The sequence below is a fragment of the Xiphophorus couchianus genome, chromosome 21 (genome assembly GCF_001444195.1).
Source record: "Xiphophorus couchianus chromosome 21, X_couchianus-1.0, whole genome shotgun sequence".
NCBI classification, from domain to species: domain Eukaryota; kingdom Metazoa; phylum Chordata; class Actinopteri; order Cyprinodontiformes; family Poeciliidae; genus Xiphophorus; species Xiphophorus couchianus.
The window spans coordinates 16,596,713-16,613,390 of NC_040248.1; the positions used below are offsets into that span (position 1 = coordinate 16,596,713).

At 40.6% G+C, this 16,678-nt stretch overlaps 1 protein-coding gene across 2 annotated transcripts; it reads left to right on the forward strand.

Annotated features, from left to right (window-relative positions):
* Positions 1-9,801: 9,801 nt before the first annotated feature.
* On the forward strand, positions 9,802-16,473 carry txndc5 (thioredoxin domain containing 5). Of its 2 annotated transcripts, none has more exons than XM_028004586.1 (10): positions 9,802-10,012; positions 11,723-11,875; positions 12,352-12,457; positions 12,537-12,633; positions 13,256-13,371; positions 13,671-13,757; positions 13,848-14,000; positions 14,540-14,622; positions 15,131-15,260; positions 15,474-16,473. In XM_028004586.1, exons 1-10 carry the CDS (start codon positions 9,828-9,830, stop codon positions 15,594-15,596), a joined length of 1,233 nt encoding a protein of 410 aa, XP_027860387.1. In that variant the 5' UTR covers positions 9,802-9,827; the 3' UTR covers positions 15,597-16,473. The 2 variants fall into 2 exon arrangements, with proteins under 2 accessions (XP_027860387.1, XP_027860386.1); XM_028004585.1 differs by having other exon boundaries at positions 9,804-10,012; positions 13,848-14,006.
* Positions 16,474-16,678: the final 205 nt, after the last annotated feature.

Genomic DNA, 16,678 nt, shown 5'->3' on the forward strand with positions numbered 1-16,678 from the left:
GTTTGCAGGGGGGTGATTTCATACGAGGATCTACGTAAACTGGTCGAGTCCAAACAAATACAATGCAGCTCAAATAACACAGATGTCTGAACGGACTGTAAGCATGAGAGTAAAATTCTAGATCTTCAAATTTAGTCTGATTTTTAACTTAAATCGGAAGAAAACGTACAGGCTACATCTCAAAGCTAAGCATCAGTGCCCTTTTTGTGCCATTTTGAGTTGTTGTTGAACTGGAATTTCACATTGAAATCTCCAAGGAGCTCCTAATACCCCATCTACCTCTGCCCCCTCCAGCCCAATAAATCAATCAGTTGTTCTTTTACAAGTCTGTGACCATCCGTGAAACAGAAACTCCCTGCTGTGGACTGCAGCTAAGAAAACCATCCTGACTGACAGAACAATGAAAGGCAAAGGAGGTGGATGAACAAGGTGTGGGCATCACTGTGTGTGTGTGACAGTTTTTTTTTTTTTTTTTTTTGCTTTTTCATTTCTGCAGAGACTGTATGAGATTTTGTGTATCTCAAGTCTCTGAACCCCCCATCTGAATGCGAGTTCAGCCACTCATCCTGGCTTTCTCCAGGGAGGCCCCGCTTCTTGGCAAAGGAATGTCTGGGAGTGGGATCTTAAATAAAAGGCAAACGCTCCTCGCAGGCTGTGGACAGCGCTTGGCTTTTTCTTTTCATGCTTTACCTCCCCTGTGTCTCTGAACCCAAGTGGGCCTGTGCCTTCGCTGCTCCATCGTTTCAGGCGTGATGGCTTTACCTTGAGGCTGAGGGGGAAGGATGCAGGGGAAGGGAGGGCACTAAGATTAACACTGGTCAGTAAGATGCCCATGTTGAGCAATGAATGTTATTGCTGTTCTTTTTTTGTTGTTGTTGTTTTGTTTTGTTTGTTGGTTGTTGTTTTTTTTTACTTAAAATAGTTTTCTCCCTTTCTCTCTTTTTTTAGAAAACTTTTTTTTTTTTTTATTTACTCCAGGTATTTTTGTCTGATATTGAAATTTGCTTTTCAATGTGATTTTTTTTTTTTAAAGAACAATCTGTATAGAATATAAATTAAAAAAGCTTTTTCCAGCGTCCCATTTCTTTACAAAGGAAATTTTCAAAACAGAATGAATGTACTCGAGGTAGCTTCATCTTTCTAGAAATGTTTTAGTGTGAGAATATGCTGGTGCACTTTTCTTTTTTTTACACATTATACGCAGAGACAACATGTAATGAGGGTGCTGTATGTAAATAATCATGCTCACACATTAGCTAAGTTGAGTACAGGTTTTCGGTTCGCAGTCTCGTTTCTCTGTCAGCTGAGCAGCAGTTTCCTTCTGGAAGAAAACTGCTGCATAAGTTTGCAGCAACTTGTTTATGCTGCAAACTGACTTAAGAGCAGAGCCAGCCCAAGCCATAGGCAAACTAAGCGGCAGCTTAGGGACCCTCCATAAATGCTTGGACTTCAACTTTTTAGATTTCTATGAGAGCAAGAATCTTTACGTTTGTTTATTGACAATGAGAATACTATTAAGCTAAAAAATAAAAATAATTAACTTTTTTTTAACATTTAAATTTAGATTTATTTGACAAGGTGTAAAGATTCCACCAAATCTGTACTGAAACGCTGTTGGTTGTGCTGATGAGGGGCCCCTAAATTCTACTCTGCTTAAGGCCCCAGACAAACCATGTCTAGAAGAAATGGAAACTTGTCTCTGTTGGACTCTTCCTGGCACTTCTCTTTCAGAAATCTTTTTAATGCAATAATTTAAAAGCTGCTATGCACCCTGAATGGCTCTGGATGTTTAGCAGCTGCAGTTAGCTGCTAGGAGAGATATAGAAAAGGAGCAGAAGGCTAAAGTAGAAAACCTTTTCTGAAAAAAAATAAAGAGTAAAAGTGGAACTCGGTAATGTTACGAAAGGTAAAAATCAAACTGAACAAACAGTGGAAAAAAATTAAACCTTTTAGCAGCATGTAAAATATAGAGAGGGGGGGGAAAGGAAGTAAGAGGGAGGAACAAAGTTGTGGAAAAAGGATGACAACAAAAAAGAAATGGAAGAGAAAGACACAAAAAGAGGCTGGTTCCTGGGCTGCACATCAAAGCAGGTCAGCAGCAGAGGCTCCAAGCTGGTCCTCCCAGCACTTGCTGCTGCCGCGCAGCCAAGGAAAACACATCATTCTAACAGACGCACAGCTTAATGGCTTCTGTGGAGAGACCTTTACCGTCTCCGTAACTGTCTCTGCAGACTCTCCGAAGCTGCAGCCTACACAGCAAAACACACACACACACACACACACAAAAAAACCCCTCTCACAACCCCGTTCACTGCTCCCGCAGGGTGACACATTCAGGACGAGATCGCACACAGCCCCAATTTTCCAACGTGTGATCCATCTGATCGCTTTATCACACCAGCCGCCTGAATCGTGGATGAACCCAAGCACCTGTCAGAGTCATAAACTCTCCCACGTCAGAAAACATGCTTTCAGTCGGTCCCACGTTTACAGTAAAACATTATCGCCTGGTTTTCTGCACCGTGACCCCGTCTGTCCCCTCAAACGCCAGCGCTCTCTTAAACCGAACCGCCTGGGCCCGGGGTCAGTGTCGAGGCGGAGAGAAAAATACGGCTCACAAAAACAGTAAACATCTGTTTTGTGACTTGGCCACAACACGCTGGTAATGTCAGCCTGAGCTCAACAAGGCCGGGCCCCTTTTTAAGATTTTCCATGAGAGCCAGCAGGAGCGCGGCGACTAGGTGACAGCATCTGTAATGACTTTATTTTTTTATTTGCATTTTCTATTTTTTAAAAGAAATTTTTAAAAATGACTAAATCAAAACAAACCTCTCTGCAACGACAGCACGCACCCTTAACGTGTGTTGCTCCTAATCCAAAACGAATAAAACGTCAATTCTTATGCATGACTTTTACTCAGCAAAATGTAGCCTCGCTGGTTATTGATGACATTTATGGCTCGCCTCATGTGAAATACTGTCTGCTTGAGTTTCACTTCAGAGTGCTGTAGCTTCAGGCCTACATGGCAGCTGCCTGATTTGTGGGCTGTCAGAAATATTTGGATGCATCGTGGTTGCAAGAGAAGTCCCAGCATTTTCTTTTTCTGGAACAAAACAGCAGCATCGCATTCATTCCAATAAGGAAGGCCTGTTTTCTGCTTCAGAAACTCTCTCACACCATAAGGATCTGATATGGATACAAGTAGGACCTTGTCACATTATTTGCTTTGAAAGAGTAGATTAATGAACTGCAACCTAGCAACATCTTTCTCTGTCCCACCATCACAAAAGGAAACTAGAAGCTTCTGGGAACCTTTTTAACTTTTATGCTTTGGTAAGGATTAGATTAAGATTAGGCTCTTTGGCACGCAGAGAAATCCAAGTGGCTCTAGTGTGAAACAATGGATCACTATTTGAAAAGGTACCTAATTCACACTGCTAAGTACGATCACTCGGGTCTGCTGGTTCTGATTCTGCTCTGCATCCCCATAACCAGAACCAAACATGGAGAGGCAGCATTCAGCTTTTGTGCAAATCTGGAACAAACTTCCAGAAAACTGTAAAACAGCCGAAACACTGAGCTCCTTTAAATCAAAGCTAAAATCCCACCAGAGTAGAATTGCTTGTATTGACGATCTTCATGATGGCACTCGACAAAAATGTGATGTTTGTTTTTGGTTTCTCAATTGGTGACTGTATGACGTTGTTATGACTCGTTATTTTGGTGTTTTAATGATTAGAGCACTTTGAACTGCCTTGTTGATCGATCGATCGCTCGGTCAGTCAGTCGGTTGGTCAATCAATTGATTGGTTATCTATAATGCTCTAATGCTCTGATTGAGTAAAGCATGGATTTCCCCGCTAAACTGACCTGCATAAATTAAAGGTTGGCTATCTTTAGAAATGTCTGTGTTCAATTATGGTGAAAACATTAATTAAGTCACTTATTTTACAGTTTTATCTTTGCCTGTTCTGCAAATAAATGCGAAGAATGAATTTGTAACATCAGATTATGTGAGGAGAAGAAGTTTACATAATTAATTTTGAAGGTTTTTTTTGTTTTGTTTTGTTTTTGTTTTATGTTTTTTTGTTTTTCAAATACAAATATACCCATGAAAGTGCAGCCAATTTCTGTTCTTCCAGCCTTTTTCTTCTGTTTTTCTTCCTCATCAAAGCCTCTTTCACATTTTGGTAGGTTCCCCCTGATGGTTTTCCCAGCAGGAAGCAGGTCTCTGACAAAGAAAGCTCTAAACCTACAAGTGTCTGCGAAGCGCAGGCAGAGGCAGCTTCTGTCCCCACCTACAGTGTCTGTCCTCGAGTGGCTGCTATGAATATGCATCAAAGTGCGACGCCGTGTCGGTTCTTTCACGGCACAGACAGGAAGGAGCGAAAGCTCAAACTGCAATCTGGACAAATGCAAAGAGCAAGACGCAAACAGGACCGAAAGCAACGTGGTCAGTTGCTGATTAAATGGCAACTAACTCTTAAAGAATGTCAACTTTTTGGAAATCTTCCATGTTGTTCTTTAAAGGCGTAGTGGTAGAACCTCAACACCCGAGTGGGGGGAGAAAGGAGAGGTCTTGTGGTAATCGTGAGCACCCTCTTAAATGTCTCACATTCTTCTCTGCATTTTTTTTCTGGTCTAGCTGCTTTCCCACCTCTTTTTTTTCCCAATTTCCCTTAGATATACAGTAACTTTATTTCACTTTGCATTTTCTCTGTTATGCTTTATCCACTTGTCACTTTCCTACACCCACCATCCGTTTCGTAGCCACCCAGATGAGGACACAAGGTTTTCTCTTATTTCCATGCTTTTATGTTTTATTTTTTATTGGAGTGATTCAGTCCTGTGGAAAAGCCCTTTCCCTTTGTGTGTGCGGGCGTGTGGGCGTATGGGTGTGTGTGTGTGTGTGTGTGTGTGTGTGTGTAGAACAGGTGCTTGTTGCAATGGGTTTCAGCTGTCTGGAAAAGAGATCGGTTCACCTCTGCTGGTCACATCCTGAGTCCTGGTTATGATACGGCTATGATTCTTGTGTTGCTACTGGAAACACTGCTGACTTTGGACAGTGTGATGTTCAAAAATGCGGGAAAACAGTATTACGGCACAAAGACACATGCTGGGTGGTGTTGCAAGACGTGGAGATGTTTAAACCAGGTTATAAAACAATTTCCCAAGCGTTGGAGAGCTCTCAGGGTATTTTTCAATCCACCGTTCAAAGATGGAAAAACAAAACCTGCGCGGACATGGACACCCACCGAAAACTGACATGGGCACAGACATTAAAGGTTGTTCAACAGACTGGCAGGGATGCATTTCATAGTGACAATAGGTTGAAGGATTGTTTATTTTTTGGCACCGCACCAACCAGAAAATGGCATCAACATAATCTTTCAAAATGAACCACTCAGGACATTTCCGTAGTGAACACTCCATCGCCTCAGATACTTAAAACCAAATTATCCTTCTCCTCAGCCAGTTGCTCTCTTTCGGTTCTCGCTTTCGCCCCGTTTACCGCCTGTCGGCTCCTGCACCTTCAGCTGAGAACTTCAGGCCATGAAGAAAACAAACATAATGGCCTCGGTTCCCTGGAGTCCATTCGTCTTTCCTTTTCCCTTTACACCAAGCTCTGGTTGGCCTGGCATGGTGCCTTGATACCAACAACGGGTAACCAGTAGACACCCGCAACTATGTGACCTCCTCTGTAGCAGGTCAAATGTAAAATATGTCAGTGACACTTTGGCTGTACTAACCACAGCCATAAGACATGATGAGACTAAATAGTGGGGTGTGAATGTGGGCTTGCAGTGGGAACAATAGAGCCACTTTGGGGGACTTGGGTTATTTATCATGTAAAAAGATAGGAGGGTATAATCTCATATGATTTCAACCTCCAATTGACGGCGTGTGTGATATGTGTGTTTTACTGAGCAGTCTGAGACTGGAATGTAAGGAATGGTCTGTCTCAAACGGGGGGCAAGGCAATATTTTTTATATAAGAGAGCCCAAATAAACTTTAAGTGGGTGGGAGTTCCCATCGGACCAGCACCTTTGTGTCAGAGCAGAGGACTAAATCAGGGCAGGAATATAATATGCAAGCAGTCAAAACAGTCAAAAACACTTTTCCAAGTCGTTTGAAAAAAAAAAAATTCCAGGCGGCTCTCAGTTTGTATTTTCACTTAATGACACAAGCAGGTGTTGAAACATTTTGAAGAAATTTGACATTTAATGGATTACACCGTGCTTTTTCACCAAAGTTAGATGGAGTGTCAGCATTTAGGGCCTGGTCTGTTAAAATAAAGCCACTGCCAGCATTCACTTAGGCATAGCTGAATTATGGGAATGTCTCTTTTAAAAGATTGCAGTGCAAAAGTTGGTTTCTAATGTAGACTGCAGCCCCGGATGGGCCGTTAGCTTTCTGCAGCAGCCGTCTTTTTTTGACACACGTTCTCTGATTGGACTGTGTTGGACAAGAAAAGAGAGGTCCACGGGACATTTCCATCCTTCCAACGTAATAGGTGCAGAAAATTTGCAAATGCAAACAAGGCTGTTGAGGTGCTGGCTAGACTGTTTTCAGTGACGCAATCATTTCAATGTCTCAGTGGTATGCTGAAGAACATACCATAGCAAATTTCTTTTTCAGGTAAAAATTTGCAAATGTCTTAAATTTAAGACAGTCAATTTACACAGTGTTCATCCTTGTTCTGTTATACTGGACGTAAACCTCTGCTTTGTTTTATTCAGCACAAGTTGAGATTTAAGGCGCTTCATGGCCAATTGTCCAAAACGTCAGTCATTACCTTCATTCAAAATTAGAATGAATCAACTTAAACAACTTTGCAGCAGTCTTGTGTTAACCGTCCTAGTATCTCCTATCATTTTTTTCTGATCTGATTCTCTTCTTAATATATATCTTTTTGGACAAAATGTCCACTTTGTTGCCCGTCTTGTCTAAAGACTGTTACCCAAATGTCCCAGCTGCAGATTTTGAGCAAGCTCTGCAGTGGAGGTAATTTGATTCAGTAAAGAGTTCCTCAAATGTGGACAGTTCAGGAGCCTCCCTGGACATTCTTTCTTGTCCAATATTTGAAACTGTGTTTTACATTTATGATTCAAAGTAATTACTGTGGCACAATTTTCTACGAAAGTAAAAAATTGCTAGAGAAAGACAACACTAATTTCAGGCATGTCAGACTGATAAATTACTTCACAGCTCTACCTGGATGTAGGAAATGACCATGCCAAAAATGAAACAACATAACGATTTTGTGACAACGCATGCCTTTCAGATCATGTGTGAACTGAAGCTGCTATTGTAAGGCAGCAAAAACTTTTATGTAAGCCAGTGGAATTAACATCATAACAGCTGCTATTTATAATATTTTCTGCTCATCTGAATGAATATTTTAGCCAAGTGCCAGTCTCGTGCATATATAGAAATGCAAGACGAATTGCTACCAACACGAGGACTTCATTATTAATAATATTAAAATCCAGATAAACACCCATGACTTCCTACACCGCGCACCTTGCTGCACTGTGGCATTCTGAGGTATTTCAAGCTTGTGAAGCTACATCTCACACTCCTGCAGCTTGGAACATGTGTGAGAGAGGAGAGTCAACATGTGGAGCTGATTTTTATGTGTGGAAATAAGCCAACATCAGCACGTCTGAGGTTGATTAGTATAAATATGTATGTTCTTGTGAATTTGTGCATGTAATAAATGAAAACATGTGATTTTGCGCATGCTTTTGTATATATATATATATATATATATATATATATATATATATATATATTAAAGGGATGTAAATTCTTTTAAATGGCAGCTGCTTTGTGCTTAGTCTTTTTTTGTTTAGATAAGCAAACCAAAAATTAGTTTAAATAAAGGATTTATGCCTGGACATAAAGTCAGAGCTCGCCAGACTTCACTTGTTGGTTCAAGAGACAAGAAGTTAATGAATGAGAAAATGCCATAAAAAATAAAAAAAAAACTTTTAGTTTGAAGACTGCAGCTCCCCTCACCCACACCATCTCCCTCCTCCCTTTAGGTTTCATGAAATCATGACTACATTAAAAGAGGTGTGGACTTTCCAAGGAGCTGTCAGTCCAACAAGGCCAGCAGGTACTTTGCTCAGACACACACAAACACACTTCCCTCTGGGAAAAGGTGCATGATTTATAAGCACTGTCGCCACTCCGCCAGGCTCCAGCTGCCATGAGTCGCACCGTAATTTTAAAGCATCATTTGTAGCAGTGATGAGGAGGCAACTCTGACTCATGCATGTGACGGCTGCTGCAGAAAGCTAACGGCCCATCTGTCATTCTAAGCGGCAGTGATGTTCCTCCTGAGCTGGGGCAGCCACGTTTGAACAGGTAAAACAGAAACCTAACCTTGTTTATTTTCACAATATACCGTCTGTTTATTGTTGCCCTAATAGAGTCACACCAGTTACATCACTTGCGTTAAGTGTTGACAATTTGTTTTTGAAAGATTAAGGTGAGAAGGAAAGTTCAGGAGCCTGCCAATGTGCAGTCGGCAAGAATTTATAGGACTATTTGCAAGTAACCACTTTTGACATTTCCACACACTACTTTAGGGGGGGAAACTTCTAAATGCATCTTAAATTATAAACAAATTTATTGGTCCTGAATATAGTCTCTAAGTAAAAGCAAGAGAAAAAAAACCCCTCATGTTTAAAAAAAGGATTTTGTTAGACTTTCGAAATCCTGAGCACATTTTTAAGCATAGTCTGGCCCTGGAAGATTAACATGAGAAAGGAGAGGTGGCTAACGACTTCTGCAAGGTGCCGTCCATACAAGAAATATTTTGTTCCCATGCAAGAACTTCTTAGAACTGAAGGTGAACCCAGAGTCTCCACAAAGAATAGTACTGTATATCTTGGATTATTCAGCTTTTAGCTTTATAACACAACAATTCCAACAAAAATCATAATTTCCTGAGCTTAGCACAAGTTGTGACAACACTGACACCGAATCTTTCTGAATTGTGGGGGGGACTGGTGACAGAGTCATGGATGGTCAAGTCTTATTAATGCACTTTATTGGTGAAGGATGGCCATTACGGTCTCATGCAAAAGGCAAGCTATGTAGCTCAAATCATTGAAGTAGTTAATGCTGCTTCTAATTGAACGAGTTTAGTGTAAATGTTGCATTTAAAGGGACAGTATTATGTATTTTCCAGACACATAGTGTCATTTTATAGCACAAGCAAGTAACTATATTACTTTCAGTTGTTATAAAAAATGCTGCATATATCAAATATGACTTCAAAAAATGTGACTTTGCAATTTAATGCCTTGAAACTGGGTCTTTATAAGAAGATCCTGCTCTTTCCTCCGCTTTCAGCACGTCATCACAACAACGTATTTCTGCATTAAGCTTTAGTTGCACTGAGAAGTAGCTCATATGATGAGCTCAGTAGATGCAGTTCCACCTCTTGTTTGCTAAGAGCTGCTGTCGCTAGTCTGAAGGAGCTCAGTAGTGGAGTCGTAGGAGAGCAGTGCTCTGTGAGGCAGAAGCTCGGCTTAGAGACTGCAGCTCTGAGGAAGAGCTGAGTGGAAAATACATCACTTGGCGAGACCAAGCGTTTTGTAACCCTGAATGGCTGGAGATTAAAGGATTTTTCAAACATGCATAAAAGAGTCAAGGCAACACTCCAGGTATGTTTCTGATGAGTTAATGACATGATGAAAAGTTGATTTTACATAATACTGCCCCTTTAGAGAGAGTCTGTAAAGGGGCGTGTTTTGGCGAAAGTCGCTCCTTTTGTACCAGCAGGGACGCCGTTCTCCAGCCGAGATTCACCATGGCCTCTGCACTGACTTGCACAGCATTTACTTCGTGTTTACTGTTTCTTACGTTACTATTTGCAGTTGTGTTTTGCGACGCTGATGCAGAAGAAGAGGAGCATGCCAAGCACACATACACTGTAGAGATGTTCACCGAGGCGGTGCCGACTGCACCCCACTTTGTCATGTTTTACGCCCCATGGTAAGTGCAGAAAATGAGTCTTTTTGAACGACGTTTGACAGATTAGTCGGTTATGGCATCTCTCTCTCTTTGCCAACTCGTGTAAGTGCAAGAAAACCTCCCGTGTTGTTGTGGTAACAGTTTACCGGTAAACTGGCTGGCTAGCTACTAAGCTACCTAGCCCACCCGCTAAACACAGTTGATTCGGTTAGCTTAGATGCTAGGCTAGATTAGCATAGCGGCTTATCAGATTTAAACATTTACAGTTAGCCCTCTATAGCATAACGTCACACATACGTCAGGCAGATGAAATAATGTTAAGCATTTTCAGGTAAAAAGTACTAAGCTACAGTTGTCGTCGTTGTTTTTGCACCACGTAGGTGAAGTTTTCAAAGTTATAAGGAGGTAGCTTTGCTTACGTGGCGCGCACTGATTCACTGTTATGTGAGTGGCTTCAAAACTGGGGGTCCGCGGTCCTACAGAGGCCCTTGGTCGTGCAAAGGGGACAAAAAGGAGATGAGCTCAACGTTTTGTAAGCTGGAGATGTTTCTGCTATAAAACACTGTTTTACTAGTTATCTCATCGGGACATAAAATTCTGCATAAACGCAACTGATTCAAATGAATTAAATCCTGAAATTGTCATCAAATTAAGAATGTAATGGCACAATGTTAGACAGATTTCAATTTAAATCGAACGGGAGCAAATCTAAAACATTCAAGGGAATATTTTTAATTGCTATAATTGAGAGTTGCCCCATCCAGGGACCACCAAACATCTCACAATGTACCTTTTTTCTATTATGGTCAATGGTGTGATTTCTCAAAAGCTTGTTGAGACTTTCAGTTGAATAGTAAGGAATATTGTGGTATGTAACTTGGCAGCATTGACCTTCACAGTATTCCTTTTTGGTGGGGGAAGAGACTATTCTGAAATCTATTAGGATTATTTTCTGATGTAAAACAAACAAACAAAAAACAACATTTGCGTGGTCCATACTGTATTTGTATCTGGAATCCTTCCTGTTTCACAACCATCCAGACATGAACTGTAAGATGTTAAACCAATTTAAAAAAAACAACTATCTTTTTAAGTCTGGTTAAGAAAAGACAACAAATGTAGTCTGATCACATAGGTTTAAAATTTGCACCAAAAAAATCAATAATTGGCTAATTGTTTTTTCTTGCCATTAATAATAAAATTCAAATAAATTGTTTTAGCAAATAACATTATGTACCAGAGTATAGTAAGAAAAAAATAATAATACTTTTCATGTTGTCTAACTCCTCTGTAATAAAAGGGAAAGTACAAAATGAAATGACATGTTCCTTGGCCTTCCTGGAAAATAACACCAATATATAGCAAACAAGTTTTAAAAGTTCCTCTTGTCCTTGTTTTCTAGACATTGTTAAATTGAATCTCATGAAGTGAAAATCACAGATTTTACTCTGGTATTTTGGTGGAACTCTGTCAAATACTTTAAATCCTTCACTGAAAAACGTCTGCTGCCATTTAGCGTCTCCAAGGAGGACGTGAACATCGGCCGAGACCGATTTTTGACTCAGCTCTATCCAAAGTTTTCCATCGAGTTTCACACCTTTCCAGCAAAACCAGAATAAGTTTCTCAACTATTCACGTGGGCTGTAAACATTTTAGCAACGTAAAAACCTGGAATTTTTTTAAGAGAATGCAAACGTGTCCAATAACCCATTTTTATCACTTTATGTCCAGGTGCGGCCATTGCCAGAGACTGCAGCCGGCATGGAATGAACTGGCAGACAAATACAACGGCATGGATGATCCTCCTGTATATGTGGTGAAAGTGGACTGCGTCCAGGACACCAAGTTCTGTTCCAGCGAGCACGGCGTCAGAGGATACCCCACGTAAGTAAGAGAACGCCACAGAGAGATGCATAGACAGGACAGTTTGTCTGCTTGAAAAAAGAAGAAAAAAAAACTGAACAGTATGCAAATGATTTCAAAACTATAATGTATTTCAGCATTCATTCATATCAGAAGTGAATCTAGCTAATTTTCCAATTCATGGCTAAAAATGTGACTCATAAGATCAGACTGTGAAATGGTCAATTCACTGCACCACTTATGTTAACACACCTCTTTACAACTTAGAAATAAACTTGCTTTCCGTTAATCATTGAAACTGGTGACACATTGACCCAAATGTAGTGAAATATTCTGCCAGAAATCTTCGTCTCAACCCTAACCTTGCTGCTGACACCTGCGAACACAGCAGGAACACAACCGACTCTAAATAATTATTGACTATTCGGTTTAATAACCAACTTTATTCATTTGAATTGTGTGCTATTTCAAGCATTATTTTGTGTGTTCATGTGCAGACTAAAGTTGTTTAAGCCAGACCAAGAAGCAGTGAAGTACCAGGGACCAAGAGATCTGCAGTCTTTGGAGACGTGGATGCTGAAGACGCTCCAGGAGGAGCCTTCAGTGAGTTTCCTTCACTCAGTAATCAGCCTCAAAGCGACGTTTTGTGAATTAAAGGTTTCTATCCACTTCTGTTCTCCAGGAACCAGTAAGTGAGCAGGAATCCCCTAAAGCCCCAGAGCCCAAACAGGGCATGTATGAGCTCACTGCAGCTAACTTTAAGGAACACATATCCAAAGGTAAATGTGAGGCTTCATCAGTCTCACTAGTTACTGGGTAATTACATTTTTTTTTATTGCAGTTGCAGCTGTATCCGGCTGTAAAAGTTTCACTCTTGTTCCATATTTGAATGCTTTTTCAGTTTTCATCCACACTAAGATGTGATTCTGCATCTGTCATTAAGTAACTTAAAATGGCTTATTGCTTTGCTTTGAATATCAGGATAAACTAACAATTACAACAACAAAAAAAACTTCATGTAAAGTCACCTCATGCTTTTGGACTGGGCAATAATAAACTGTCAATGAGAGGACGGTTCCTAAGCTCCACTGAAGCTCAAGAATCGTCATTAAAAATAAAAACAAATGATTTCCTGTTTGGATATGACACGGGCGCCTTTTACCATCTGGTTATTGCTTGTAGCTCTGCATCCTGGCAACAGCAAAGCAATAATTTGAGCTATAAAGTAGCATACCTGGTTGCATAAGCCCTGCAGGCTGGGTATGCTTTTTATAGCAGGTAATGCTGTGTGCATAAAGAAATGAGTTTACGTTACTAAAAGTATAAATCTTGAATCAAGGCAACTTCTTTTTTTAAAAGTTATATTAATTTCTTGTAATGGCTTCTGTGTTTCATTTCCAGGCGCTCACTTTATTAAGTTCTTTGCACCCTGGTGCGGCCACTGCAAAGCCATGGCGCCGACCTGGGAGCAGCTGGCTTCCAGCTTTGAACACTCGGACGACGTAAAGATAGGAAAGGTGGGCTGAGTGTGTCATCACTGTTGAAAACAGTCTTAGAAGATCTCCACACTTTACAAGCTTAATGCTTTGCTTTAAATGTTCAACTTCTACCGATGTTGCAGGGACCTAGTTGTGCGCTTTCTCCTCTCCTTAGACCAAAGTCCCTTTGCACAGTCAGTTGATTTGTGTGACAGAACAGGTTGTTAATCACATGAGGTGTTGCTCGTTTTGCATAGGAGGGTCAGAAACAATGCAGGTGCCAGTGTTTGGTGTGATGTCACTCCTGTTTTAATGCTGGTAATTTGCCTGTGACCCAGGTGGACTGCACACAGCACTACGAGGTGTGCTCTGAGAACGGTGTCAGAGGATACCCAACACTGCTGTTCTTCCACAATGGACAAAAGGTTTGGAAGCAGGTTGCAGGGTTGGCAGATGACCCAGTCTGGTGTGTGTGTCCGTGTGATAATTCTCCTGCTCTTATTTGTTTTATTAAGATAGAACAATACAAAGGGAAGAGAGACCTGGACTCGTTCAAAGAGTTTGCAGACAACCAGCTGAAGGCTGCGCTCTCTGTAGAGCAGAAGGAGGAACCAGCCGAGGAGCAGAAATCAAACGAGATTCCCACTGATGAGCCAGCAGACGAGGAGGTAAAGGTGGGTGTGGACAGCAGGCGTGCATAGCACATATAGGAACGAATACTTTTGTGTTCTGTTCTGAATTTCTTTGGGTGTGACCTCGCAAAGAAATTTCATGGTATCAAAACAGCAGCGCAGTTCATTTTGCTCATACAGAAGGCGCCAGTTCACAACAATCGCCTCGAGGCGCTTTTACAAACGTCGTTTCAAATGACACAGTGGCATTTTACAGCACGTTATTGTTAAAAATAAATTGATATCACAACGCGTGATCCCGTTGACTATTAAAGGAATTGTAAGCTAACGTTATGAGCCTCAAGTTTGGCAGCCGGTACAGTAAGAAAGTAGTTCTTTAGTCAACAGTAGACCAGTAAAGATTCTTCATCAGGTTTGTTTGGGTTTTTTTCATACTACTATCTACTAATAATGTTAGAAACTTAACAAAAGCATAAGATGTTTGCTAGCATAAAAGTCTTGGTTACAACTGCCAGTGATCATGATTAATTTTCTTTAGACCCATAAAGTGTAAGTATGCCGTTCTGTGTTTGCAGTCCGACGTGTTGATCCTCACCGAGAGCAACTTTGACGAAACGGTAGCGAAGGGCTTCACCTTCGTCAAATTCTACGCTCCATGGTAAGATCACCTCTGTAGGAACAAATGGCCGTGTGGATATTTTAAATAGTACCACTATATGACAATATAATCAATTTCTAATTGCATCTTAATCAGATTCTGAAGTCTCTAGATATGTTTATTGCTGCTGTGCACGGAGGCTGCAAAGTTCAGTTTTGGTCCCATCTAATGACCTTGTTCCACTTCTGCTTTAAAATGAATTCATTTATTTAATCAGGTCAACTTTTATTTACCAGGTTGGGTTTAACGTAGGGGTGTCAGAGGTGAATACACACAAAACACTTCAGATATTTTTTGTATGTGCTACTTTGCTGTTCTCATAAAATCCCTAATAAATAAGGAAACTGATGAATAATTTATATATAAAAAAGGGACTGTCTTTTCTTGCATAGTTTTAAAATGACAAATAAATATAATGCTAAATAGTTTTTTACAAAGGGATTTTAAGTTCCCAAAGCACATCAGTTCTTGATTAAAATGGCACAACTCTCGTCTTCCTGCTGTGCAGGTGTAGTCACTGCAAGAATCTCGCTCCAACTTGGGACGACCTTTCCAAGAAGGAGTTTCCTGGCCTCACTGATGTCAAGATCGCCAAAGTGGACTGCACCGTCGAGCGCACGCTGTGCAACAAGTATTCTGTAGGTTTAACTCTGTCTTCTCAAGTCCGAGTGTGCTTTAGAAGTTCACTGAAGAAAACGTTTTTGTCTTTTACACCTGCCTGATCCTGCCCCACACAGCCCAGACTTGTATAGAGCAACTCTGCAGCTTAAGCTTCACTCAAACTGGCTGTTGCTAAGGCTAATCAAACCTGATGTAATCCTGTTTTTTGTTTTTGTACGTCTTTTTCTCAGGTGCGGGGTTACCCAACGTTGATCATCTTCAGAGCTGGGGCGCAGGGTGACGAGCATCACGGGGGGCGGGACCTGGAGAGCCTGCACAGCTTCGTGATGAGGCAGGCGAGAGACGAGCTGTAGGAAGCAACAGCTCTCTACCTGGAGTCTCCTGTTATCTGGCCAGCTGGACAAGAGTCTCTGTCCTGCCACTGCCAAGTCGGATTTCCTTCAGGAAGGAGTTAAGCCAGCGACAGACTGATGTCATCGTCTGGGTCTCTGGGTTTTTTTATTTTGTATTTACAGACAGAATAGATGTGTTGGAAATGTATTTTTTTATAAATCTCTCGAGCTGAAATCTTATGTTTGTGAACCTCTGCAAGCACTGGTCCAATAATCACCAGAAACACCGACAACTGTACCAAAACGTTCATTAAAAATCTTGTTTGTTTTTCTTTTTGTTTTCTGACTCCTGTGGGTTCCCTTCCCCTCCTACTTAAATTATAAACCTCTACTGTTATGACGCTGTGACTCTTAAGTTGTAAAGGTTGTGATGTCTCTGTGAGGTTGAGGGTTATTTTAAAGGTACATCATGTATATCTGCTGATAGCCTATCTGATGTAACTCTCAGGGAAAATAAGTGGACCAGAATAATGTCACTCACACAAGATTGTTGTTGACGCGGTAACCTGAGCCGTGGACCAGATTGTTTACACTTCACTAAATACAAAAAGCTCTAAAAATGATCAATCACCTTCGTTTCATGTGAAATGTATATGTGACATCTTTTAACTTTTTTTTTAGCTTTTGAAGCTTCAAGTCATTAATTATGCAACTGTATTTTAGTTCACCTCTTTAAAAAAAACATCCAAATGCAGTTTGTTTATGTTTTTCTCAAGCTAAGTGAATCGCAGATCAGGACCATCTGCATTCATTTCTTTATCACTGATTATTTTGATTGAATCATCATTGAATGTCCCTGGTATAAATATGAATAGTTTATTAAATGACAATAACATAAGAACCTGACTAGCCTCGTTGAAAAGTAAAGCTGAACTTGCACCAACTAAATTTTTTTCAGTAAATTTACTGAATTTTTTTTACTTAATTCTCTAGTTTTAGAGAATTTGAAACATTTTTCATGGATTGTCCAACGTTTATGCTCTCGACCGGCTATGTGAAAAATGTCCTGTGATGCAAGACGGCTTTTATTGTCCAACCCAGGT